We start from the raw sequence: 26,105 nt of genomic DNA, 5'->3' as shown, positions 1-26,105 counted from the left end.
GCAATATTGTATTATTTCAATTATTATTATTCTATTATTTATATTACTATTATTCATTTCTACTTCAAAATTTAAAATGAAGGTCTTTAAATTAAAATGATTAGACGTAAATTCTATAATATTTGAATATCGAACCAAATCCTGCTGCTCCTGTTACTTATTTGCGTGTTTTTACAGAACTAACTGCAGCCACTACACCAGAGTTAATGGCAAGAGTCACAACACATTTTATATCAGAAAATAGGCCGGTTGAATAAAAAAAGTAATTGCTTTTATTCAGCGTTTTTGGAGTAATTGATCAGCTTTACACGAATAAAAATTTTAACAAATTTGCTCAAATTTTTATTCACGTAAAAAGCTAAGCAATTTACTCCAATAACACTAAGTAATTGTTCAGCTTTATGTGAATAAAATTTTGAGCAAAATTGCTGAAGTTTTTATTCACATAAAACTGACCAATTACTGAGTAAAAGCAATTGCTTTACTCAGTAATTGCAATTGATTATAGCATTTATTTGCTTTTATAATGTCTTTTGTTTATTAAATTGTGTTAAAACATTCATCGTACTATATACAATAACAAACATAAGTGAGAGAGTTTTCGAAAAAGCCTAAAATTTCAATAAACATCAAAACAGTGATAGCATTTTTTTTGCGTACATGTCACAATAGAGACTTAAAGAGACAATTTAAAGAGACAACTTTTTTTCTTATACGAAAAGATTTTACATTGAAACTTTTATTTTCTTCAAAATTAACTAATGGAGCGATACGCTGCAGATGATTTAAATAAAAATTAATAAAAACTTAAAAGAAACCTAATAATAAAAAAATAATTTATAAGTCTGTACCCATTTTTTTTCTTATAGTAAAAGTTTACAATTTTACAATATCAAAAAAAGTTATAAAGTTGAACATTAACTGTTAACTCAAAATAAAGATTTTCAATTTTAAAAATTATTGAAATAAAACGACTACATAAAGAATAAGTATAGAAAGGGTCGATGTGGAATAGACTACGGGTACCATGACCCGTATTATATGGGTCATGGTAAGTTCATTATTCCACATATTTTTAAGTCAAATTCCAAATGTTTTATAAACTTTTTATACCAATTGTAATTAATCAAGACATTTCAAGCAGATATTCTAAATATTTAGAATACTTGCTTCGATACTAATATCCGAACTGCTGATAAATAGTGGTTTTTGCAACAACTACCGAAGCGTTTAAAATTTTTTAAAGTTAATTATGTTATAAATTATTATTTTATTCATAACTTTAAAAGGTAAACAATATGTATAGTTTTTCTACTAAAAAATATTGAAGTGAGGGATAAGTATAGAAATGATCAGCTAACTTATATTCTATATATTTCAAATATATAACTTACAATAATTTTGAGAATTTCTGAAAAATTTTTAAACTATGGCAATATTGAGTAAATAACTAAACAGAAAAAGCCATTTACCATCTATTGCTTTTTTTACAGCTGGTAGATTTCTTTCAACCCAATTAATGAAGTCTGAGCTTGGAGTAGGAGCTTGGAAAATACGGTTAACAATTTCCTTTAAATAAATAAAAAACAAGTAGATAAAAAAGTATATTTAAAAAACACATTAAAATTGTAAATTTTTAAAATCAATTTCATATTAAAACTGATTATAAAATTTTCTTTTTAAATTTAGAATTTAAAAATAAGGTGTAACTTGGAGGAACTTAATAGGATGCAATAGATGTAGGCTGTTACAATGTAACAGTGTAAACTGATAAAAATTAAAACTTTAAAAAAAAAAAAAAGATTTATTACTTATTATTTAAAAAAAAATTCTTTTATTATTATTTCAGAACGAAATTTGAGTAAAATTTTGAACAATATTTCTCACAATATTTTTATTTATAATATATATTTATATATATATATATATATATATATATATATATATATATATATATATATATATATATATATATATATATATATAAAAAGAAGCCTTCTGGAGTGTAGCGTCTGTCATCCACCCTGTCTAGAGCGTTGGGGAAGTGAACTTAATAAAATAAAAAAGAACAATAAAATTAGGTCTGCATACCTGATCTCTGTTTCTTTTTTACTTGCTTTATTTCCAGTTTGAAAAGGAGGAAAGTCACTGTAAAAAAGTATATTTTATATTAAAAATGTATTTATTTTGCAATTTTAAAAAAACTGTGTTTATAAATTTTATCTGCATAATGATAATTCATACTAGTTTCTTAATCTCAATAATTTGTATTCAAAGTTTTCCAGTGAAGAATCCAGATTTTATTACTTTATGGTTATCATTTTTACAAGTTATAAAAGACATTTTAACTAAAAAAAAGTGATTAAACAAACCATGTGAGTTAATGGATGAAACTAAATTCTGATAACAAACCGCTGACAATTTTTTTTTTAAATGCCAGTGATTTTGCTGCTGTTGAATAATAATAATAGTAATATATACCAAAAATAAATTAAAAGTTTCCACTGGGCAAAGGACCACTATTATTTGACTGCTTTTTCAACTTTTTTTTTTAATTTAGTAGCCAAAAGAACTCAACTTTTTTAACATACAAATCTATTTTTATTTCGTTCTCAGAAATAAATAAATTATATTAATAGTTTTTATTTTATTTATATTTATAGTTTTTATTTTATTATTACATTTATAGTTTTTATTTCAATTATATTTAGGAGGGCAACAAACCATTGTCGATTTTTTCAGTAAAAATAAACAACGGTTTGTTGCCCCCATAAATCAGATCTTAAAAACACTCTAGGGGACGGTAATGTCTGATCGTTAAATTGAGCCCTGTTAGATCAATAAATTTTTTGTGTAAAAATTTTAAATATATAACGGGTGGTTACTAAAAATCCGGACAAACTTTCATGGGCAATTACTCTCATAGTTTTTATGGCAGAGATTAAATAAAACTATCATTAAAAAGACTTTTTAGTTATTTATCTATTTTAATTAAGTTTGTCTTTAACCAGTCTGTTTCTTCGGATCGGCCAACTCTAACACGAGTTGACCCAAAAGTGAAAATACAAGCTTAAGGTCAATATTTTTCAGGCAAAGCTTTATTCTGGTTTGTAGTTGCTTCACTTCTTTTGCTTGTCAGTTACTCTCAGTACACTTTGCCTTTCAAAATAGACCAAAGCTTCATTGCATTGTACACTCCGGTATGGCTGGCGGATTGTCAACTTTTTTGATAAAATTGATGTTATCAGTCTCATAGCAGTTGGTTACAGTTTTGGCATAATGCGATGACGCCAGGTCCGGCCAAAATATATAATTACCATCGGCATGATGAGCATTGATGAACGGCACTAATCTTCTCTTTATACAATTAATTTTATAAATGGCTTTATTGACTGAAAGGCCGCTGGGGACAAAAAATGGCTTTGAAATACCTTTGTCAGAAACGGCCAGCCAGACAAGCACCTTGGGTTCGAACTTGCGTTTTTTGCAGTATTTAACACTTGGTGGAGTCTTGTTTTTGTTGCTAGAGTAGTAGGTGCTGTTTCCATTAATTGTTGAGTGTGAGCAGCGAAAGAAAGAGGAACTCGTCGTCAAAGATGACCAATTTTCCTTTAAAATCACGATAAAGACGATTAATGCCGGTTTTGATTCGCTCATTCTGGTTTATTTGTCAATGAGGTATACCCTGTTTTGTATAATTTTTGATGTCAGTGTACTTGGCAAGAGTTTTAATGATATGTGAATGACTGCATCCATATCTTAGACCAAAGCTTGCCTCATTGAAACTCGGTGACTGTAATCAAATATGGTTTTCAAGCGCTTGATACCCTAAGGGGTCATGATTTTGGCCACACGACCACTTCCTTGCACTCTTTTGTGCCCAGAATCATTCTCAACACGTTTGATTTATCATAGATAGTGCTTCTTGGAATTTTTTCATCATTGAAGTGAGCTACTGTGAACTTTTTACCTTGCAATTTATTATTCAAATAGAACTCGTAAATCCGTTTTCTTACCTCTTCTTGCTTGGCCATCATTATTTTCTTAATTATTATTAATTATCTAAAAACAAGTAAATTAACTTATAGAGAATTAAATAAGCTTTGAAATGGATATAAGCATGAAAAAAAGATTTAGCTTGTGGCATTTAAAATTCAGATAAAGTTAGTCCGGATTTTTAGTAACCACCCGTTATATATATATATATATATATATATATATATATATATATATATATATATATATATATATATATATATATATATATATATACATATATATATATAACCCTCGGAATTAAGAAAAATAAGGTCGGCAATAAATTGCCGATCTCAAACTGTTCAATCTTTTACATAAGGTCGGCAAAAAAAATTGACATAAATAGGTTACCAAAAAACATAGGAAACAAAGCCGGCAAGTTTGCGACCTCCAACACTTTCAGGTCGGCAGTGCCGAATGCCAACCCTAATTCCAGAGGGTTGTATGTATGTATGTATGTATGTATGTATGTATGTATGTATGTATATATATATATATATTAGATAGTTGGAAAAAATCTATATATCTTTTATAACAGAAATATAGATTTTTTCCAACTATCTTTGATTATATATATGAAATATATATATGAAATGATTTTTAAGAAATACACAATATTTTTCAATCTTAACATGTTTCAGAGTTTACATAATACAGTTCCAAAATATAAAACTACAATTAAAACTCTGAAATAGAAAATTAAAGTTTGAAGACAGAGAAATATTAACAGACAAATAAAATTGTTAGAAACCAATGAAAGTTATAATACAGATTATGATTATGCCATTTAACATAGAATGCTTCTTTTACTTTCAGTTTGTTTATGTTAGGAGCAGTATCCAAAATTTTAAAACAATTATAGTTAATTAGATTCTTTTAACGCCAATTTTAGCTAACGTTTTTATTGGGTTTTAAAAACAAAAATGGGTTAGTAATTGCTCTCATAACGATTTTCTACAAACATTATGTGAATGAAGCTCAGTATTTTTTTAAAATTATAATAAATAACATGAAACTTAAAATTTACTATGAAAAAATAAACAAGATAATCAAATTGAATTTTTAGATATTCTTATCAATAAGCCTATTTTGCTTTACACATGAGTTTATCACACAAAAAACATAAACAGGTTTTTAAAATTTAAGGCAAAAAATCACTTTGCTTTGGCTTAAATTCTACTAATATCACAAACTAATATTCAATAGATTCAAAATTATGTTTTAATAAAGAATATTTGTATATACATTCCAATACTAGTATATCAATATACAATATAGTATTTCAAATTTCTTTTGATTTTTTAGTAGGATAAAAAAAAAAAAAAATTGATATTAAAATTTTATTCTTAAGCGTGGTAATGATGAAAACTTTTTTCAAAAAGATGTGCACATACTTCTAAATATATATACACTGAATTACAAAGTAGCTTAAACCAATACAAATTTGATGTAGATATTCTTTTGATATCGAGACTGTAGATCTTCTGACAAAAGTAAGTAACTACACACATGAAAATATACTATGACTGAGATTTTTCTCCTGAGAGTTTTTAATTTAATTTTATACATGTTTGCAGTTAAGATCAATAACAAAACTCAGAAGTTTCTACCCCATATTCAGGATGAGAAAGTTGCCTTTTAAACCTTTGCCAGTGGATCTTGAATTTGGTATGCATAGATTCAGTGTTTTTTTTTTTTTTTTTTTGTTATTCACCTCCTCAAGGCCAAGAAGGCCACTACAGATGAGGAGGCTACTAAATAGTGGTTATAACCCTCTCTCAACTCATAACTCGAAACACGAACCTCAACGAACAAGGCCGCTGCATGGAGAAACAAGTTGAGCGCGGTACTACCGTAGGGACGTGGTAGGGATCGAACTCGGAACCTCTCGCTTATAATTTACTGAAAACTCCAAACCCAATTTCATTTTTTTCAGCAAATTCCTTAATGCGATGAATAATTTGCATGTGCTTTGGGAATAACTAAAATTCCAAAAGCTAGGCAAATAATGTTTGAATTCTGAAATATTTTGAGAATCCTGCATCCAATATCTTTCCAAAACAAGCTTTTTTAACAGATTGAAGCTTTCTGAAGCATTAATAAAAGCATTGCTTGCCATACACAATGGTTTTGGGCAAGAGCCTGAATAATGTCAACATTCTTCAACAGTTTGTTGCATTCATTTCCATTGAACTGTCCCCGATGATATGCTTGCATTTGAAAGTGCAAGAGATTTGGGCATTCTTGTGCTCTACCTACATTTCAAGGAGTTGCTTGAAAATATGGTGGAAGATTCCAAGAAAAAGATGGAGTTCCATTGGAGGAATTACATCAAGAATAAGATCAGAGTACCTGTAGGGGTTAATTAATGGAGGATGGACAACATTTGAATAATTCTTATCCGATTGAAGTTTTGCGTCTGAAGAGATGAATCCAGCATAGCTGTTGCATAAAGAACTAAATATTCTTGATTGGCCAGAGTTTGTAAGGTTGTCAGACTTGACATCACACCAGCAGTATGGATGTTTGCTAGAGTGAGACTGGATACCACATAAAATGTTGACTACTTTCATGTCACATGAAATTATGTCAGACTTCTTCAATTTGTATGAGGCTTAATAGTGTCCTAAACTTTTCATGTTTCAGGAATACCTTCTGCTGCAGCAACAATCAGCTATTTTTTTACACCACCATCCTGGGCAGAAGAACTTGATTGTAGACATGATCTTTGAAGTATAACTTTGATTGGACTGTTAATTACGCTGAGGATAATTTTCAAGAATGAACCACCTCCATCAATTCCAAGTTTAACTAAATGATGTGATGTATGTTCTCTTACTGAGAGAATATGGTTTATAAAGGCATTCAAGTACTTGCAGTGAACAACTTTTCAACTTGCTTTTTCATTTCTTTGTCCAGAATGACATTTGACATCATGAAAAAAGATTGAAGAAAAAGATTGAAGAAAAACATTAATATATACATTAAATAAGATTTGTTTTAGACTAAATGTTTTAGTTACTATTTATAAAAAAGATCTCTTTGCAAACAACCACTTTGCATTTCTTATTGTTCAATGATGCGTGTTAAAAACTGAAATTTGAAAACTAAAAATTGAAAAGTTTATTTGTTTAGCTTTTTTTTTTTAAACTTTGTTAGCTAAAATGTTAAAAAAAAATTTTGCTTTTTTTTTTTTAAAATTACTGTTAAGACATTTAACCATAAACAATTGCCCTCTCATGTAAAATGTTACATTTACTCAAGTAAATGTAGTATTTACTCAAGTAAATGTAGTATTTACTCAAGTAAATGTAGTATTTACTCAAGTAAATGTAGTATTTACTCAAGTGTAAATGTAGTATTTACTTGCGCTTCTATTACGCAAAAAAATTTCAAAAGAAGGTCTGTGTTATTTCCCATTATTTTTCATACAGTGACATGAACATAATTAGTAATTTATGGTTGATAGCAACGGATTTCCCAATGAAGAACTAGCCTGAACATGGAAATATACTACCTGAAATCAAAGAATCATACAAACGACATGCTAAAAAGATTATAAAACATATTATTCATTCAATGGCAATAAGTTAAAAAAAATTTTTTTTTTAATGCAAATTATACTTTTTTTTATTCTAAATTTTTTGTTTATAAAATATAAAAGATTAGAAAGATATTTTTTATTTGCACAGTTTTAGGTTTGAGCTCAATTTTCGCTTTAGAAATTTCCCAGCTTTTAAAGATAATTCCACTGCCGTACACATTGATTTACTACTAGTCTATATACTTCTTATTTGGCCAAGTAAGTAACAATTGAACAAAGCTGTGGATAGTTGGTGGCTCAAAGGTTTCCTCAACAAATAACACATTTAATTTGCACTATTTAAGAATACCAAGGAGATTAGAATAACTCAGTTTTTTTTGAGCAATTTGACAGTATCAGATAAAAAAAGACATATTTTTGTTTAATTGCATTTAAAGCTAAGGTGAAAAATCTTTAATGTTAATATCAGTTGCCATAGCTGCCAAAGCTGTTGAAGTCATATATGTTATAATCTTATTACCACAAGTAAGTATTGCTTATCTATAAAAGAAAATATCAAACAAGTAAGTCATTGAAAATTTATTTAAGCAAAATACAAGTTATAATCAAATTTATCTAAAAAAATTTTTTTTTCCAAATGTAACTTCCTTTGTCCATATGCTTCATTGCCCATCACTACATATCTTTTAAGTTTCATCAACACATTGTCATAAAGATTTGGAGCTTTTACTGTTAAGCTTTGCTTATAATTCTGATTTGTTAAAGTTAAATTATGCAAAAGACTTGAACCTATAGTACTTTTTCACAAATAAAAATATGCAACACATAATTTTTAATTTACTTTGATTAAAAAAAGTATTTAAAGAATTTAATAATAATATTTTTAATTCTGAAACACATACATACATAAACATATACATATTAAAATTACTTGTATCCTTTTCTTTGCTGTTGAAGTGCCTGATATTGCATTTGTTGTTGGATAGAAGCTTTGCCATTTGGTCTTGAAGTAAAAGGACTTCCTAAACACATCATCCCAAAACATAGAATTATTGTTTTTAGATGTTTTAGCAACAAGAGGTTGTCCAGAAGAATTCCAAGGAAGTTGATTAAAATTCTAAATAAAAAAGTAGTAATACTAATAAAAATTCAAAAACAAAAATTATAAAATAAAACAAAAAGTATTTTAATAGATTAATGCTATAAAAAATTAATATATAATATTATTGAGTATAAAAAACTATATTAATAATATTGTATAAAACAAAGCATTATACAAATCAAAATTGAGGTAACATAATATGATATAAAAGAAGAAAATTGATGTAATTACAATAAAATTAAAAATATAATAGGGAAAATGAAATTTTTAATAATTCTTTTTTTAGTAATATACAATATTTTAATACATATAAATTTTAAACTAAGTAGATAAACCCCTTAATATCTTATGACAAACAATGTGTGATACTTACCAAGGATGTGAAGTTTCAAGACTCCGATTAAAAGTTACAAAAGCTTTATTTGTTCCTGGTCTTCTATGTGTAAGACCTCCAAAAATATTTAGATTTCTGGATTGCTTAGGGGAAAAACTTAGGACACCTGATACATTTTTTCACAATATAGTCTATAAATTTCAACATAGCACAATAAAGGCCAGAAGCATATTCAAAACCTAAGTCTTCTTTACATTCTTCAAAGGAAACTTCACATTCCTAATATGTACACCAAATTCTTCATAAATAAGCATAACTCAACAATAAACTTTATATATATATATATATATATATATATATATATATATATATATATATATATATATATATACACTATGAGCATCATTAAAAAAGTAAATAAAAAGTATAAAACATAGAGAAAAAGCAGAATTTTTTTAAAAATTAAACAAAATAATATTTATAACCCAAATAATGCATCCAATGGTCCAAATCAAGTTTCAGAAGACCAAATAATATATCGTTTAAATGTCATTTTTAAGCATTAATAAATAATGACTTTGTATTGAAATGGGATCTCCTTGTGTTATATTAACTTTTTTTTCAAAACATAGCTCTAGTAGTAACTCTTTCTTGATATGTGGTTGTCACAACTCTTAAAGACGCCTCCACAATTGTTTCATGGTGCCCCATGTATCATGGTGCCACACTCTCCCCTACTGATTTCAATTATATTTCAATGTTCAAAATTTATGACCATTAAAATTTACAACCCCCTCATTTTCAATCAAATTTTGCCTTATAGAATACTAGAAAAAATATGTAAAAACATTACTGTTCTTTCACAGTTAACTGGATATGTTTTTGTATGGTTGTAATGGTTAAATTAAGAAAAATTTGATTTGTAAATTATAAAATTATAAAATATTTATACATTTATATTTGAGATCTGCAAGGGAAAAATAAACAAATTTAAAATTTACATACATTGTTAACTTGTTGTTGTTGTTGTTGTTGAGGTTGTCTCTGCTGCTGTTGCAAAACTTTTTGAGCTTCTTCAGCTTGAATTTCTACCAATGGTTTTACTTGATGATAATTTTGTTTGTGTTGATTTTGAAAACTACTTAAAAAAAAAAACCCAGATAAAAATGCCTAAACTACTGCTGCTGTAGAGTGTTGAACTTGTAAACAATTTGTGTTGTTGTTATAAAATGCTGTTGTTGTTACTATGTTTATGTTGTAATAACTGTTCTTATATGTTAAATTGTTGTTTATGTAAACTGCTGTTGTGTTTGATATAAATTAAATTATTTAAACACATTCACTTTTCTGTCGGGTGACCAGGAGTTATCGGACAAATCCTAATTTCATTATTTGAGCATAATAATTAGTTTTTGTGGTTTTATGCATAGGCATAAACGTTCTATAAAATATAAACTTTATTATTTTGAAACACAATTATTTAAAATGAGGTTAAATGCAGCTGAGCGAGAATCTTTTCGAAAGCGACTAAAAATTTTTTTTGTAAATAAACCTAATATAAAAAAAATAAAAAATAAAAATAGTAAATCATTTTGAAAAGCAAGGATTTGCTTAATGTACAATATATGATAACCTAAAAAAACTTGAAACTGTTCAATCGTTTTCTGATAGAAAGCACCCTGGTCGTCCGACATCCTGGACTAGAGAAAAGAAAGCCGAATTAACAAGACTTGTCAACAATCAAAAAGGGGTCAATCAGAGAAAAATAGGTATTAAATTCGGTGTAAATCAATCGACAATTGGTCGTCAGTTAAAAAAAATGAATATTAAATATAGAAAACGTGAAAAGACTCCAAAATACACTATAGAACAACAAATAAAGGCAAAGAAAAGAATCAGGAAACTAGTTAACCAACTCTATAACACAAAATCGCTTCTAGTCATCGATGACGAAAAATACTTTTGTTTTGAAGGGGACAACATGCCTGGAAATTCTGGATACTACACAAACAACAAAAAGACATGCCCAGAAAGTGTTCGTTTTATAGGAAAAGAGAAATTTCCAAAAAAATTATTAATGTGAATAGCCATATCTGACCGTGGTATGTCCGAGCCATTGTTTCGCACTTCCAAGGCTGTAGCGATCAATTCATCAATTTATATTAATGAATGTTTAGAAAAAGGACTTCTTCCATTTATTCACAAGTATCATGGAGACTTTAACTATTTATTTTGGCCAAGATTAGCAAGTTCTCATTATTCTTAAGATTCTCTAAATTGGATGGACCAATATGTCTATTACGTTGATAATGAATCCAAAGAATAAATATAATGACGTTTTTATTTTGTCCGATAACTTCCGCATCACCCGTTAGTAGCAAATCATCTAAAAACAGCTTGCACATTATGTACAAAAAAAATCTGACTTCAATTTATAGCACACAACAAGATCTTTAAATACTAACTTGATACAGCGCAGATTGTAAGAACTTATCCACATTATCTCATCATTTTTATAATTATGCAGACAAAAAAAAAATTGCACATGAAACCTATCAAAGCCCAAAAATGTGTCTGTAAAAACTTATAAAAATTTATAATGTTGTTTAGATGTGAGCTTAACTAGAAAAAGAAAGAAATTCATTAAATAAAAAAGTAAAACAAACAAAACAAAACAAACAAACAAAAAAAAAACAAGACTTCATGTCCGAAAGCAACTAGTAAAGATAATATAAAAAACTCATTAATTTGTTAAAAACCATTTTAGGATATAATGCAATAAGTTGATCAAATGTGGTCATTAAAATAGAGTCATTAAATAAAGTCATTAAAATACAAAATAATTAAGCACGATTTATAATACAAAGCCAAGACGAGTGCAGATAAAAATTTATTAAAAATTTTTAATAAATAAATTTAAAGTCTACTGACACAACCAAGCACTTGGTTTCTTGCAAACAACCAAGCACTTGGTTTCTTGCAAACAACCAAGCACTTGGTTTCTTGCAAACAACCAAGCACTTGGTTCTTGCAAACAACCAAGCACTTGGTTTCTTGCAAACAACCAAGCACTTGAAGTTTAAGCTACTAAAACCCAACAGGGTGTTACTATAGCCAAGGAATGCACCTTTTTTAATGATAATACTATGATTATATAGTAAACAAAGATTTATTAAAATTATATATTCAATTATAAGTTTAATTATATAAATTATATATAATTATATACTTAACTTTTTAAAAAAATGCATTTATAAAATCAAAACTATAAGAGCTGTACCTTTGTTGTTGAGCCCAACGAGCTTGTTGAGCTCGTTGTTGTTGAACTAATTGTTCATGTTGGTGTATAGCCTTCATGTGTTCATGTGCTTCTGCTTCTTTTCGCTCTTGAGCACGTTGAATCTCTGCTAAAGAAGGCGCAGAAGATGTGGGTGTCATTTGCCATATAGGATTAGAAGAAACCTAAAGTTTTATATTTACTTTTTTTAATTTCCAATAATTTTAACAAATAGAATAATAAATAAAAATAAATTAAAAATAAAGGTAATAAAAAAAAAGGAAACGAGGTGATAAAAAACAGTATAGCAATCTACAGTTAGCAGTCATTTAATAAAATTTTATCAGTAAAAAAAAAAAAAAGAATTGTAATAATTTATTAAAATAAATTTTTTAATAACAAAATGTTAGTTTTTGTCGAATTAAATTTAACAGAAATTTTAAGTTTTTTTCTTTGTTATTTATGCTTTAATTAATAAAATAGCACACTATTTAACTTAAATTATTAATTAGTTAAATCAAAAAACCATAGCAACATTGAAGTTGCTATGACTCAATAACCTAATACATCAACCATTAGCACACAAACGCAATAAGACAAAAATGGTGCAAAATTTTTTGCATTGAGCAGTAGATTAGACAGAAGGTTGAACAAAAGCAATTTATAGCAACAACTCAATAAAATTTCAGGATAAAACCAATAAAACAAGATAGAAAATTAAAAGTTAAAAGATTTGCAATTGTGAAACATACAAACTTGCGAATATACAAGTCACTATAATACTTTTCTTTTCATCAATAAATTATATAACACAAGCAAATATTACATCCTTTATAGGGTGGTACAAAAAACAACATGTTTGAAGAATATTTGCACCTCGCACGTCAATGGGTCCCTATTATTAATAAATATTATTGAAAAAAGTTTTTCAAAAGTATGTCTTGTTGAGTCTCAAAAGAAGTGAAATTGCATTTAAAAAATGCAATTTCACTTTTTTCACTAAAAAAGTTAGCTGCCCCAACTTGCCCCATTTCAAAATAATTTTAAAAAGCTCATTTTATAAAAAAATTAGTGACGCAAAAGCTAACACGACGTAATATATATATATATATATATATATATATATATATATATATATATATATATATATATATATATATATTCACATTAAAAAGTTTTGTTCAAAAACGTCAGGAAAAACTCTTAAAACATAATAGTTAAAGAGAATTTACGTTGTATTAGCATTTATGTCGCTAATTTTTTAATAAAATGAGCTTTTTAAAACCACATTATTTCGAAATGGGGCAAGTTGAGGCAGCTAACTTTTTTAGTTTCTTATAGAATGATACAAACTCTCTTTAAAAAAAGAATCAGCTTCGCGAAGGAAGTCTAAGGTAAAAAGTCCTAGCACTATAAAAATCAGTTTAAACTCTTTTACAATTGCATTTTTTAAATGCATTTCTTACAACGTGTATAAATACATATTTCAAATATTTTCATAATTTAAGATAAAGTTATCTATTATCTTTGTATATATAGTAAATTAAATTGAAAGGTTTTGTGTTTAGGGAGAAAATCAAGATTTAAAAATGATAAAATTTTAATGATAAAAAAAGCTGTTTTCTGTCACTTTCAAACATAAATTAACGTTTGAATCTTTTATTTCAGTACTTATTTTTTTATACCGTTAAAATCATAAGAAACTGTAGAAAATAGTTAGCTAATAACATTTAAATTGCGTTACTCAAAAAAGTGTATTTTGGCCAAATTTTAAGTGTTTCTAAATCACTGTGCCCTGGTATGAAAATTATACACCCATGGTATGAAAATTAAACACCCCTGGTGTAGATTTAATGTAAAAACTTCAAGAAATTAGAGAATCAAGTGCTAACCTGATGTTTTTGTTGATTCTCCTGATGATACTTTTGAAGAAGCATTTGTTGATGTATCTGTTGTTGCTGTTGTTTTGTACGAATAATTTCCTCACGCCGATTTTGTTCTTCTATCATTCGTTTTTGTTCTGCATTTCTCTGTTGTTGCTGAAGTTGCTGTTGGTACTTTAAAGCCTCTAAGGCTTTTCTTTGTGCTTCATCTTTTTCTTTTTGCCTTTGTTCAGTTTCCATTTGTCTCTAAAAAATTTAAGGTAAATTTATAATTAAAAATTTTCATTATTTTTATTAAATAATTAAAATTTTCAGTATTTTTTTTTTAGTTAACAATTTTCATTAAGTTTATGTAAAATACGTGGTTTCTCTTTTTACTTTATCTACTGCTGATAATAAATCAACTAAATAAATAAAACAAATAAATAGAAGTTATAAATAATAAAAAAATAATAACAAAAAGTATCTATAAAATGTTAATTAAATTAATTTTTTGATTTGACAAAAAACAACCTTAAAACAAAAGCACATGAAAAAATTCATTGAGAAAATCAAGCAACACCATAATGACTGATAAATAAAAGGTCCATGATTGTATGTAGTTATGTTTTTAATTAAATTTTTGTAGCTTTTAATAAAATGAATTTTTCTAGTTAAAAAAAAAAATAAAAAAATACAAAAATTCAAATTCTTGTTAAAATTTAACTAACATATAATTATAAACTCGCAGTTGTCACAATTTTATAAAAAATATTGCCTGGAAAAAACCTAAAAGCATGGAAATTCAAAACATTCCAAAAAAAGATTTATTAGCCTTTTTTTATTTTTAGAGAAGGAATTTAAATAAGAATTTAAAATACCCTAATTTCTTGTTCTTCAGCCTTTTCTTTGTACTTTTTTTTGTTGCTTTTGTTTACTTTCTTTATCTCATTTTTTTCATGGACAGTTTTCTCATTCTAAAATTTAATTTAACACTAATATAACAATAAAAAAATAATAAGTTAAAGTAAGTGAACATATAAACTTACAGAGTAAGCATATAGAAAATGTATATACAGTTAAAATAAGTGAATATACAGTTAAAGTAAGTATATATATATATATATATATATATATATATATATATATATATATATATATACTTTTATATATATATATACTTTTATATATATATATACTTTTATATATATATATATATATAAAAGTATATATATATAACAGCGTATAAATATATATATATATATATATATATATATATATAACAGCGTAGAAAGCAGCCAACAACTGCCTGAAAGAAGTAAAAGTGCTAGTTTGACCTCCGAAAATGAACTCTTGCCGGTTATTGTTAACCGGTTAAAAAAAAATCCAGAGTTTTGAAAAACAAGGTTTGACTAATAATCAGAATGTAATTTGGAAAATACTAAATTTTTATAAAATCTAATATCATATATAATATATAACATATAAAATCATAAAATGTGTTTGAAATAAATTTGTTGTTTACGATATGCTACTTTAAATCGCATCACTGACGAATATTATTTATGACATTTTATCAAAGACTCTATTAACTTGTGTGCTTCACTTATTTAGATCACTTTCATTTAATGGCGGTAAAAATCTTTTTTTCATAAGTCATTTAGTCTTATATTATTGTTATTTTAATAAAAATATTTATTATATAATTTTAATAAAAATGTAAAAATATATAATAATTACAGTACTTAACTACAAACATTTTATCTTTAAACTTGTATGTATTATTATTACTTTGTTTTTCTTTTTTTTCTTTCTTTTTTTCTTATTCTTTACTAAGTTTTTGCCACAAATTGCAATAAATGAATTAATTATTTATAGATAAATTTAAAATTATTAATAGCACATTTGCGCTTTTTTCTTTTCTATTATATATTTAAAAACATATTATATACATATTAGGTAAAAATCTGGTTTTATGTAACATTAGTAATTTTACATGTTTTATAAAACTATTGTCTTCTTAGTATTAAGTTTAAGTATCGGCACACAAGAGTTAATATTAAGTATTAAACATTTATTATTAACTAATTAACATAGGCAGTTTTTAAAATGATTTTAATAAGCAGAGATATAAAATGTGATATTGTTTTTCTTTTTTGTCATTGACTTGAAATATTGCAGTTTTTATTTTATTATTATTTGAAATTGTTGTTCATAACTAGAAACATGTTTTCCTCCAGCTGTACTTTTTTTTCATTTAATCTTTTCATTTTTTTTTTCTCTAAGCCTTCTCGCCATTTTCAAAATCATTGCAATGAACAAATTATTTTAAAATAAGTTAGAAATTATCAATGACACATTTGCACATTCTGATTTCATGATTTTTAATCAAGAAATCAGGCAAATCATATATTTGAAAATATATTTTTAGTTAAAACTTTGTTTAATGTAACATAGTATTTGTTACAGAAGCATTTTACAAAATGATATCTTTTAGTATTCAGTTTAAATTTTTTACATATTTTATAAAAATTTTTATGATTAAAAAAAAAAATTTTAATCAAATTACTTGGATATTATCAAACTTCTTTTTTAATTGAATAAAAAATCTGTGTGCGCTAGAGTTATTTTAAACCATTAACCAGGGGCGGATCCATGCCTTCAGTAAGGGAGGGGGGTCAACTTTGAGATTTTTTAGTAACCCCAAAAATGTATATCTTTTTAGTCATTTACAACTTTCATTCATACCTCAACTCATCGATTTATGAATCATTTAGTATTTACAACTGCAATTTACTCAACACGAAACACAGGTTAAGAGACACTGACGTTTTGTGTTCCAAAAACAATTTGGTGCACTGAAAAACATTATTAAACTAAATGACAGAACATTTTAATCAAAAACAAGAGTTTTATTATTATCAATTAGAGAAAGTGATTTTATTGTGCCTTTAGGTTGTGCTGTACATGTGTTCTCTTTAACTAATGGGTTCAATCAGTTTTTCTAAGAAAAATATTTTAGATTTACATAAAGCAAAATATTTCAATAAAGATTTTTTTAAACAAAAAAAAGTGGAAACTTCAAAGAAATGTTTAAGAAAGTTTTTAGACAGCAGAAAAAACAAACTTAAAAAAGATGGTAGTTTTACTTACAAAAGATTAGTGCAACGACAGACATGCTGTGAATATATACTTTTAAAGCAACAGAAGAGTTTTACGGGATATCAATTTATATTCCTCTTCTTGATGTGCTGATGTTGGATATAAAAAAGTTTTTAATGAAAATTTACAATTAATGATGCCAAAAAAATATTATTACACTGAACCATAAAAGTATTGTTGAAACTGTTTCTGCAATCAATTATGTCTATGGCATCATTCTTGGACTTTAATATCCAAAACATATCTGTACCTGAATTTACATTGAAAGTTGAACTATGGCACCGCAAATGTATAAAGACAAGGGAGGAATCACATTACTGCCTACTAATCTTTCTGTCGTTTTTGATTTGCGTTACCAGGTGCAATATCCAATCACTTACAAGTTGTTTCAAATTATTATGTTATGCTCTGTAAGTGTTGCCAGTGCTAAACGTAGCTTCTCAAAACTGCAAAAAGTTAAACATTGGGTCATAACTTGAATGACAGAATATATATATATATATATATATATATATATATATCTATATATATATATATATATATATATATATATATATATATATATATGAATGACAGAGTCGGATTGGTCTTACGTCCTACTTAATGTGTACAAAGAAATTCCAGTAAATGTTAAAAACGTGTTGACCGTTTCGTCAGCAAATTGAAAAATAGAACTTCTAACATAAGTTGTTAAAATAATAATCTACAAATCAAGATTTTAAATACGTATTTAGTTATATAACTAAACTCTTTGTCAAATAGTTGTGCTTCAATGAATTACTTCAAGAAACTTTAATATTTTAGTTAATGCATGCTTTTTTTATAAAGGGATGCAAACACCAAGTATTAATCACAAAAAAAGTTTTTTCAATTCATGTAAGGAAGGGGGAGGGGTAATCAATTTATGTGCATTCCTTATATTTTCTACTTATTTGAGAGTCGATGTATGTACACTCTTTGCATGTTCTACCTATTTGTCAGTCGATTTATGAAAAATGAGGGAGTAAGGTTTTGCTTGTAGCATATGTATGTATAAAATATTTATATTATAAACAACTATCATATTGGTATATCGTTAATTTTAAGTGTTGTAAAAATCCTGGCGGATTTTTTTTCAGGGGAAATTTTTCCAGCTACCTTAAAAAAATGCATTGATTTTATCTAAAATTGTTTTAAAAGGAATATGAATTTGTTAATTTTCAAGCATTAAGTTATTTTTGTAAATACAAAATTTATATTTTTGTATATATAAAATTCAGTCATGAAGAACTATTACTAAGATAAAAATTTAAACAAAGAAAAAAATAAATTTTTTGACTGTCCAAAAAACAACAACAAATGATCGCCAATTCCATGTGTTGGCTGGTCAAATCGACCGCCCATCTTTGATTTCTTATTTAGCACACTGTATACAGTTAAAGTAAGGTATATACAGTTATAAGTGTATATACAGTTATAGCCAAAGATTCAACCACTTGATATATATTGCAAAAAATAATTTTTGTAATGTATTTTGTACACAATATTACTAGAAAACATTTTAATTCAAAAAACAACATTCATGAACATAAATGAATAAAGAAGTCACAGTATAAAACATGTTTTAGTACTTTGTATGGGCTCTTTGAATTTTTACAAACTATTCTTCTTGACATTGCCGCAACAAGATACAATATTAAAGGCGTTATTTTAAAACACCACAATTTAATTATGGCTTTTTGCAGATCTGCTAGTGAGCTTAGGTACTGTTTAGAAACTTCTGCTTTTAATTTTACAAACAGTTTTCGAGGGGTTTAAATTAATTGAATTGCCAGGCATGAAAACATCAAAGTTTCTAATTTAAAACCAATTAGGCACATCATTTTCATGTAATTTGCGGAATCGACAACGCCACCTTATTGAAAAAGATGTAAACCAGCATGACTGCTGGTAGTGATTGCATCCCAAATCATAATTGCTGGACATTGCTAACAGAAGGTATAACAAATTGAGGATTGAAGAGTGAGTTTGGTGGCCAACAAACAGCTTGCACCACACAAAGTTTGTGTGCTGCAAACAGCTTAGCATTTGCTTTGTCTGAGAACATGATACGCTGTAACATTTTCAAGTTCAATCCTTGTGTCTTAAGGCAAAATTTTAGACATTTTTTTTGAGAAAGATGTGATTTTAATGCAACGCAATATAATCCAAAATTAAAATTCTTGGCATGGACCTGATGCCTTGAACTGGGCACAAAGATTCACACTAAGAGGGCAGTTGAGTAAAAATGTGAGCTTGAAACCATTAAGTCAAATATTTTTAAAATTGAAAATGATAATAGTATTATTAGTATCAAAACATTCCTAAAACATTCTTTTTTTTAAACAAAAAAAATATGAATATATGATATTATTCTATATTGGAAATTTATACTGAGAAAGTCATGTCTGCACCTCCTAACCACCCAATAACCTATAACATCTTATATAAGGTTATATAAGATCAATCATTCACATGTCTGGTGTAACAAAAAAAAAACATTCTAAAAATAGATATAAATGTGGTACAAAAAAAGTTTTATGTTATTTAAAAAATATTTTTATGTGACCATAAGGAGTAGGAAGCTGGAAGAAAAATGTATGGCTCTGGTTCCAAATTAATTTGAACTTAAAGGCTCTGACCTCGGTTTTATACTTTTTGAACCTATGGCTCCACTCTGCAAGTTTTTGTCACAGCTCTGGAATTCTTCTTGGGTGACAATAAAACTTTTAAAAATTTTGATCACATTTTTTGCATTCAAAGAAATTATTTTTGGTAAAAACTGGTTCCCAGATACCACATTCCAAAAACTGGTCCCTAGATACAAACCATTCCAGTAATCTACTAAACAATTGATAACTTTTAACCATTTAAAAATTTAACCAAGAGTGAAAGAGGAGCCAACAGTTTTTTAATGGCTCTGGTCCTTCTGAAAAACTTATAGCTCTGACTCTAATGGCTCCGACTTTTTTTAAAAACCTCTTAATCCACACCCCTTATGACTATATGTAAATAAATAAGAACTTTTTATATTTTTGAACCTCTGGGACTAACTATAGGAGAACTTTTTTTTTTCTTTTTTATTTCTTTTTTCTGAAATTGTATAAGGTTAATACACCTCCCTAAGGTCGAGAAGGCTACTATAGTCAAAGACTACCTTTTTTTAATACAATTTCTTTTTATTACTTAGGTTGTTAGGAAAGTTATATAAAAAAAACCCTTATAAAGTTAAAAAAAGTTATATAATTATTATAATTATAATTATAAAAAAAGTTATATAAAAAAAACTCCCGTATATATAAAAAAAAAGTATTTTTTTAAATTTTATTTTATTAAATGTTCAAAATAATGCATCATTATCTATACAAAGTTGCATCCTTTCAAGCCATTTGTCAAACATTTTTTTATACTCTTCTTTGGGTATACTTTGAAGTAGCTTCGTTATGCGTTTTTTGACTTTCGGCGTCAGTATCACCATCAAGATTTTTTTAAATCAAGTTTATCAAGTCGAATAGCCAATAATCGGATGGAGCTAAGTCTTGTGAGTATGATGGGTGGCGAATTATTGTAATTCCAGCTTGGTTTAGACAATTTGTGATGGTTTGAGTCACATGGGGTCGAGCGTTATCATGGGGAGAAATTTGAAATTTTGAGTGCCTGTTTTAGGTCTTTGCTTACTTATTTCGGAGAGGTTTCAAACTATTTTTTCTATATAATATTCGCTAGTAATGGTGTCTCCCTTGTCAACATAACCCAAATGAACAACACCTGCTGTTTTGAAGAAGATGTAGAACATGTTTTTCGGCTGAAACCTGTCGCATCTTACTATAGTTCTTGGACTTTCACCTTCATCGACCCAACTAGCATTAGCCAACTTGTGTCCAACTTGTCTCAAATAAAACCACGACTCATCCCTTCTAATAATATCACATAGTCTCCATGGGCTGTTTCTGAAAAGGGCTATATTTTCCTTACATGCCAACTCTATTTTTGCAATTTTGATCGCCTAACTTGTGGGGTATCCAACATGATGTTAATTTTCTTATTTTAAGTGCGTTGTGAATGATTTTGTCAGGGCTTTAAGTATATCATGTGTTGCATGCGGATTTTCTTCAATAATGGCTCGCACACGTTCAATATTCTCAGCAGTATACCTGGTTTGAGGGTGCCCTGAGCAAGGATCATCTTCAGACTCTCGCTACCATCTTTAAATAAAGTAGCCCACTTATCAACTGTACTATATTTTGGAGCTTGATCACCATGAACTAAAACCAATTCATCGGTTATGGCTTGTGCTGTAACTCCAAGTAGAGCACAAGTTTTAATATATGCTCGATAATCAAATTTTTCCATTTTTAAATTTTTACTTTTAAATGCATGTAATAAAATTTAAATAACTTTTTTAATAAACATTCAAAATATTTAAACAAGTACTTAAAATGTTCATAATTAAACACAGTTTAAAATGATATATAAATATTTAATTATTTCCTGTCTCATTGTATCTTTATAGATGAAGTTCTATGAACTTCTCTAATGACCTAAGTATTTCTAAATGTTGTAATTCATTTTTGAACAATATAACCCGCCAAAAAAATTTCTCATATAAAGTAATATCCAAAACACAAACCCTAACAAAAAAGACCAACGCAGAAACAAACAAGTTGAACTTGGTACTTTCAGGGACATGGTGAATTTAAACTTTGTATCTATAACTTACAAAGCAAGCTCTCTAACACTACCCCATTTGTGTGTATATATATAAATTTATATATATACATACACACATATTACTAATATAACTTAAAAATTAAGTATATATCTACAGCTCGAACAGTTCTAAAGTAAAGCTAACCTCATTTTCATTCTCATTATTTCCAACAGTCAATTGATCTCCTGTGAATTGTTCATTTTGGGAAACATGTTGGTGTTCAATCTAAAAACAGGGAGTTTTAAATAATGTTACTATAAAATTAAAATTTTTTGTAAAATAAAAAAGGATTAATGATTATATATTGATACCATAAAAACAAACATATTATAGATTGTTATTGTTAAAGAGTTAAAAAAATAATTAGAATTTAAATCACAGTGAAAGCCATTGTAAAAATTAATTCAACAACAACAAAAAAAAGATTTGATACCACCAACTCATCTTTTTAGAATTTATTTTTAAACCAAATTCAATTTCATAAACTATACAATATACCATTGCTTGCTTATTATGGTCAGCTTCAATGTCTCTTACAGCATGAGTGCTTCAGAAGGTGATCTAAAGTATTAACAAATGATAAATATGTACTTATAATTATTTCTCTAACTGTAAATCATGGACTTTTTAAATAAACTTTAAAAAAAATTTAAATAAATTATTTAATTAAAATAAGATAAAAACTTTTATTCACAACTAAACAACAAATATATTTTAAACTTTCATTTTACCACATTTAATAAACAAAAAATAACCGATATAACAGACTTTATGTCAACAACATGCAAAAAAGCAAATTTTCTAATATTTTTATAGAATTTTATTGTTTTCAGTTGAATTGTTTGCAACTGTTTTTTAAATCTTTTTGCTAACCAAAACCTCATTTCTTTTAAAAAATTATCAACTAAGTACAGGTACACTTAAGTATTTAAATCTGTCAAAATCACTAAAAAGATAAGCACCTAATTTAAGAACTCATGTTACCAATATATACACTAATGAGAGTGGTTTTATATATAAATAAAAAATACTTGATGGGTTTTATAGACCCAGAAAATTTATTAGGTATGACAACAAATAGATGGATAATGTAAAGCGAAGAACAGTGAAATAACAAGATAAAGATGAAAAAAAAAATATTTGCACAAGATTAAGATTGTGTAAGGATGAAAGCAACCATATTAAAACAATGATGCGATTTTTTTGTTCCTTGTCTTCTATGCACAAAAAAACAATAATAAAAATACCTTATCTATAATAACTTCAATTAAAAAAACTTACTTGACATTCCAAATATTTGTTTCATTCTCAAACCCAGGAACCCAAGGGGTTCCAGATGTTGAATTGACATCTAAATAATTTATTCAAACTTATTTTTCACTTGAAAAGACTAATAACATCCCTTACTTTACCCCAAGATTTAGATTTAGGAGTGTCGCCCCTACATTTGGACTTTCATTTTTATTTCAATTCATGACTTCTAACTTATTGGTTTTCATAAAAATTCCTACTTATTGATTTGATTGCATTTTTGGAGTATATATTTTGAAAAAATTCATTGACTGCGTTACTTTCTGCTCTGTGTTTAACTTTTACTAGTACAGGTAAATATTATTGTATATACTATTAAAGAAAAAAATTTTGAACTAAATTTAAATGTTAACTGACTTTGAGAATGGTTGGTTGAAATATCACCCCAAACAGATAGATCTTGAATCGATGAATCTTGGGGATGATTATCAATCTATGAACCAATAAAAATAAGCAATGAATGTAAAAGAACTTTTTAAACTTTATTACCACGTATTTATTATAAATAATTTATACCATAATTTATATCATAATTTACATCATAATTAGTATAATATGGTACACACACACATACAAGGCTGTGCAATGGCATACAGCAATCACTTAAGGCGCCTGGGCTACAAATGCCTCTTTCAGATTTTTCAAATTGGTTTTTAATATTTTATTGCTAAATACTTTTACAATTTTGACTTTATATGCAGTCACTAATTGTATAGTAATGACAGATGCCTATAATTTAATTTATTAAAATTATTATAATTTATTCAAGAATCAATAAAATCAAACCTAAACCATTCTAATTGCAGTATTGATGGACCAACAAATAAAAAAACATTCTGCAATCAAAGTTCAGTGTAAATGAGTGTAATATAGTTAAATCATCAAAGCCTAATGAATATTGCCTCTATTTATATTGCCTTGTGCGATGTTTATATTCTCATGTAATTTTATTATATTATTTTATATGTCATTATAATGTCATATTCTTTTGTGAATAAGTTTATATTTTTTTTTTATTATAAATTATTTTTTTAAAATAAATGTTTTTATTGTGTGTTAGTCTGTTAAGTTTTTTCATTATATACTGTTTGTAACTTCCCCTGTCTGTACTTATATATTAAAATGTTGTTTGAAAATTAATATTGACTTTTTAATATTATATAATTCCTTTATTATTTTAATAATTGTCGTTTAATTTATTAATATTATTGCTATTATTATTCTTAATATTATTATCATTCCTATTGGTATTTAAAATTCTATTTTTTCTATTTGCTTTTTATTCTAAAAATTAGTCGCCTAATTTATTATTAATATTGCTATTATTATTCTTAATATTATTATCATTCCTATTGGTATTTAAATTTGATTTTTTCTATTTTGCTTTTACTTACGATTAATCATAAGTAAAAAGCAATTACTAATCTATTTATTTCGACTTTATTTTATTTTTTACTTTCTACTTTGCAAGAGTTTCTTGTATTGCTGCTGTTTTTATGTTTACTTAATTTTTAATTTTATCTTTTAGTTATTATTGGTGTCGTTTTTAAATTTTATTTTTTATAAGTTTGGTTTTTATTAGGTTTTTGTTTTTTTTGTTTTTTTTTGTTTGAGTTTTGTTATTATTATATGTTATTCGTATTATATCATATTATTATATTACTTATATAGTTTTAATTTTGGTTATAAATCTTATAAATATTAATTAATCATTGTCAGTTTCTTTACGATAACTGTTTTTTATCTCATAGTAGGTTGTTACTTTATGTCAGTTTTTAACTGTTTGTAACTTTTCTTATTTGTGTATATAATATTCAGTTTTTGTTTTGAAATCTATTAATGATCACATTAATTATCATTATTATTATTCTTATCATTATCTTCTTATCATTATTGTTATTATTGTTGTTATCATTATTAATATTATTATTTGTTTTTTTTGTGTTTTTTAGGTGTCACTCCATTGACTAGTTTTTAACTATATGAGTGACACCTAACCTTATTTATGTGAGTTTATAAATATTATTTTAAATTTTCATAAATAATGGTGAAATAAATGTATGTATGTATGTATGTATTTATGTTATGTTGTGACAAAAAATATTCTAAAGTTTCAATATTAAATTTAGAAGAATATCAGAATGCGGTTTATCAGATTTTAATGAATATTAAATTTAGAAGAATATCAGAATGCGGTTTATCAGATTTTAATGAATACCCTATAAAGGTTTTAAGCCACATTAAATGAAAAATGAGGTTGCTATTCTAGAAACATCAAAAGATCTCAAACTTAATAGTCCACATTAGATGAAGAGAAAGTCTGTGTTATAGTGTCACCAAACCTGCGGAGTAAAAGAATTATGACAATCAAAGAAGCAAATTTTAACAAAAATGTTTTTAACAAAACATCTAATGCAAATAGACAATTTTGACATTCCAGAAAACATCAAAAATAGGAAATTTTTCCCTTTCTAAAACAACCAATAATTTCCAAATGGGGAACATGTTGTCTAATCCTGGTTAATTTCATATTCTGCAAGAATCTTAAAAAAATTAGTATTTTCAAAACATTACAATAGCTAGAATGTTAATGGTAGTCTCAATTATAAAATTTATCATAGGATTTAAATATATGAATCATCACAATTTCATTTTCGAAAGTGGAAAGAGTTAAAAGAAACTGTAAATGCCATTCTACAACAAACTAAATTAAAAAAAAAAAATAAACAATGTTTGTTGGGCATTA

The 26,105-nt window shown here is 26.6% G+C and overlaps 2 protein-coding genes across 3 annotated transcripts in view; both read right to left on the bottom strand.

Annotated features, from left to right (window-relative positions):
- The window catches only part of LOC136092309 (putative uncharacterized protein DDB_G0271606), a 34,233-nt gene extending 11,624 nt beyond the window's left edge, over positions 1-22,609 (bottom strand). The window contains exons 1-9 of one of the 2 annotated variants that reach the window (XM_065820239.1): positions 22,547-22,609; positions 22,193-22,273; positions 15,039-15,134; positions 14,188-14,424; positions 12,299-12,480; positions 10,024-10,159; positions 8,514-8,699; positions 2,092-2,148; positions 1,473-1,569 (exon numbers count right to left, since the gene is read on the bottom strand). In XM_065820239.1, the coding sequence (XP_065676311.1) occupies positions 2,146-2,148; positions 8,514-8,699; positions 10,024-10,159; positions 12,299-12,480; positions 14,188-14,424; positions 15,039-15,134; positions 22,193-22,273; positions 22,547-22,549 (924 nt within the window). In that variant the 5' untranslated portion in view covers positions 22,550-22,609 and the 3' untranslated portion in view covers positions 1,473-1,569; positions 2,092-2,145. The remainder of the gene's footprint in view (positions 1-1,472; positions 1,570-2,091; positions 2,149-8,513; positions 8,700-10,023; positions 10,160-12,298; positions 12,481-14,187; positions 14,425-15,038; positions 15,135-22,192; positions 22,274-22,546) is intronic. The other variant, XM_065820240.1, reaches the window with a different exon arrangement.
- The window catches only part of LOC136091733 (GRB10-interacting GYF protein 1-like), a 12,350-nt gene continuing 8,826 nt past the window's right edge, over positions 22,582-26,105 (bottom strand). The window contains exons 6-9 of the mRNA XM_065819440.1: positions 24,035-24,088; positions 23,717-23,792; positions 23,330-23,399; positions 22,582-22,609 (exon numbers count right to left, since the gene is read on the bottom strand). Coding sequence (XP_065675512.1) covers positions 22,582-22,609; positions 23,330-23,399; positions 23,717-23,792; positions 24,035-24,088 — 228 coding nt within the window. The remainder of the gene's footprint in view (positions 22,610-23,329; positions 23,400-23,716; positions 23,793-24,034; positions 24,089-26,105) is intronic.

Source organism: Hydra vulgaris, chromosome 15 (assembly GCF_038396675.1).
Source record: "Hydra vulgaris chromosome 15, alternate assembly HydraT2T_AEP".
Taxonomy (NCBI): domain Eukaryota; kingdom Metazoa; phylum Cnidaria; class Hydrozoa; order Anthoathecata; family Hydridae; genus Hydra; species Hydra vulgaris.
The sequence above is the reverse complement of the archived record's forward strand: the minus strand, read 5'-3'. Positions and strand labels throughout refer to the sequence as shown.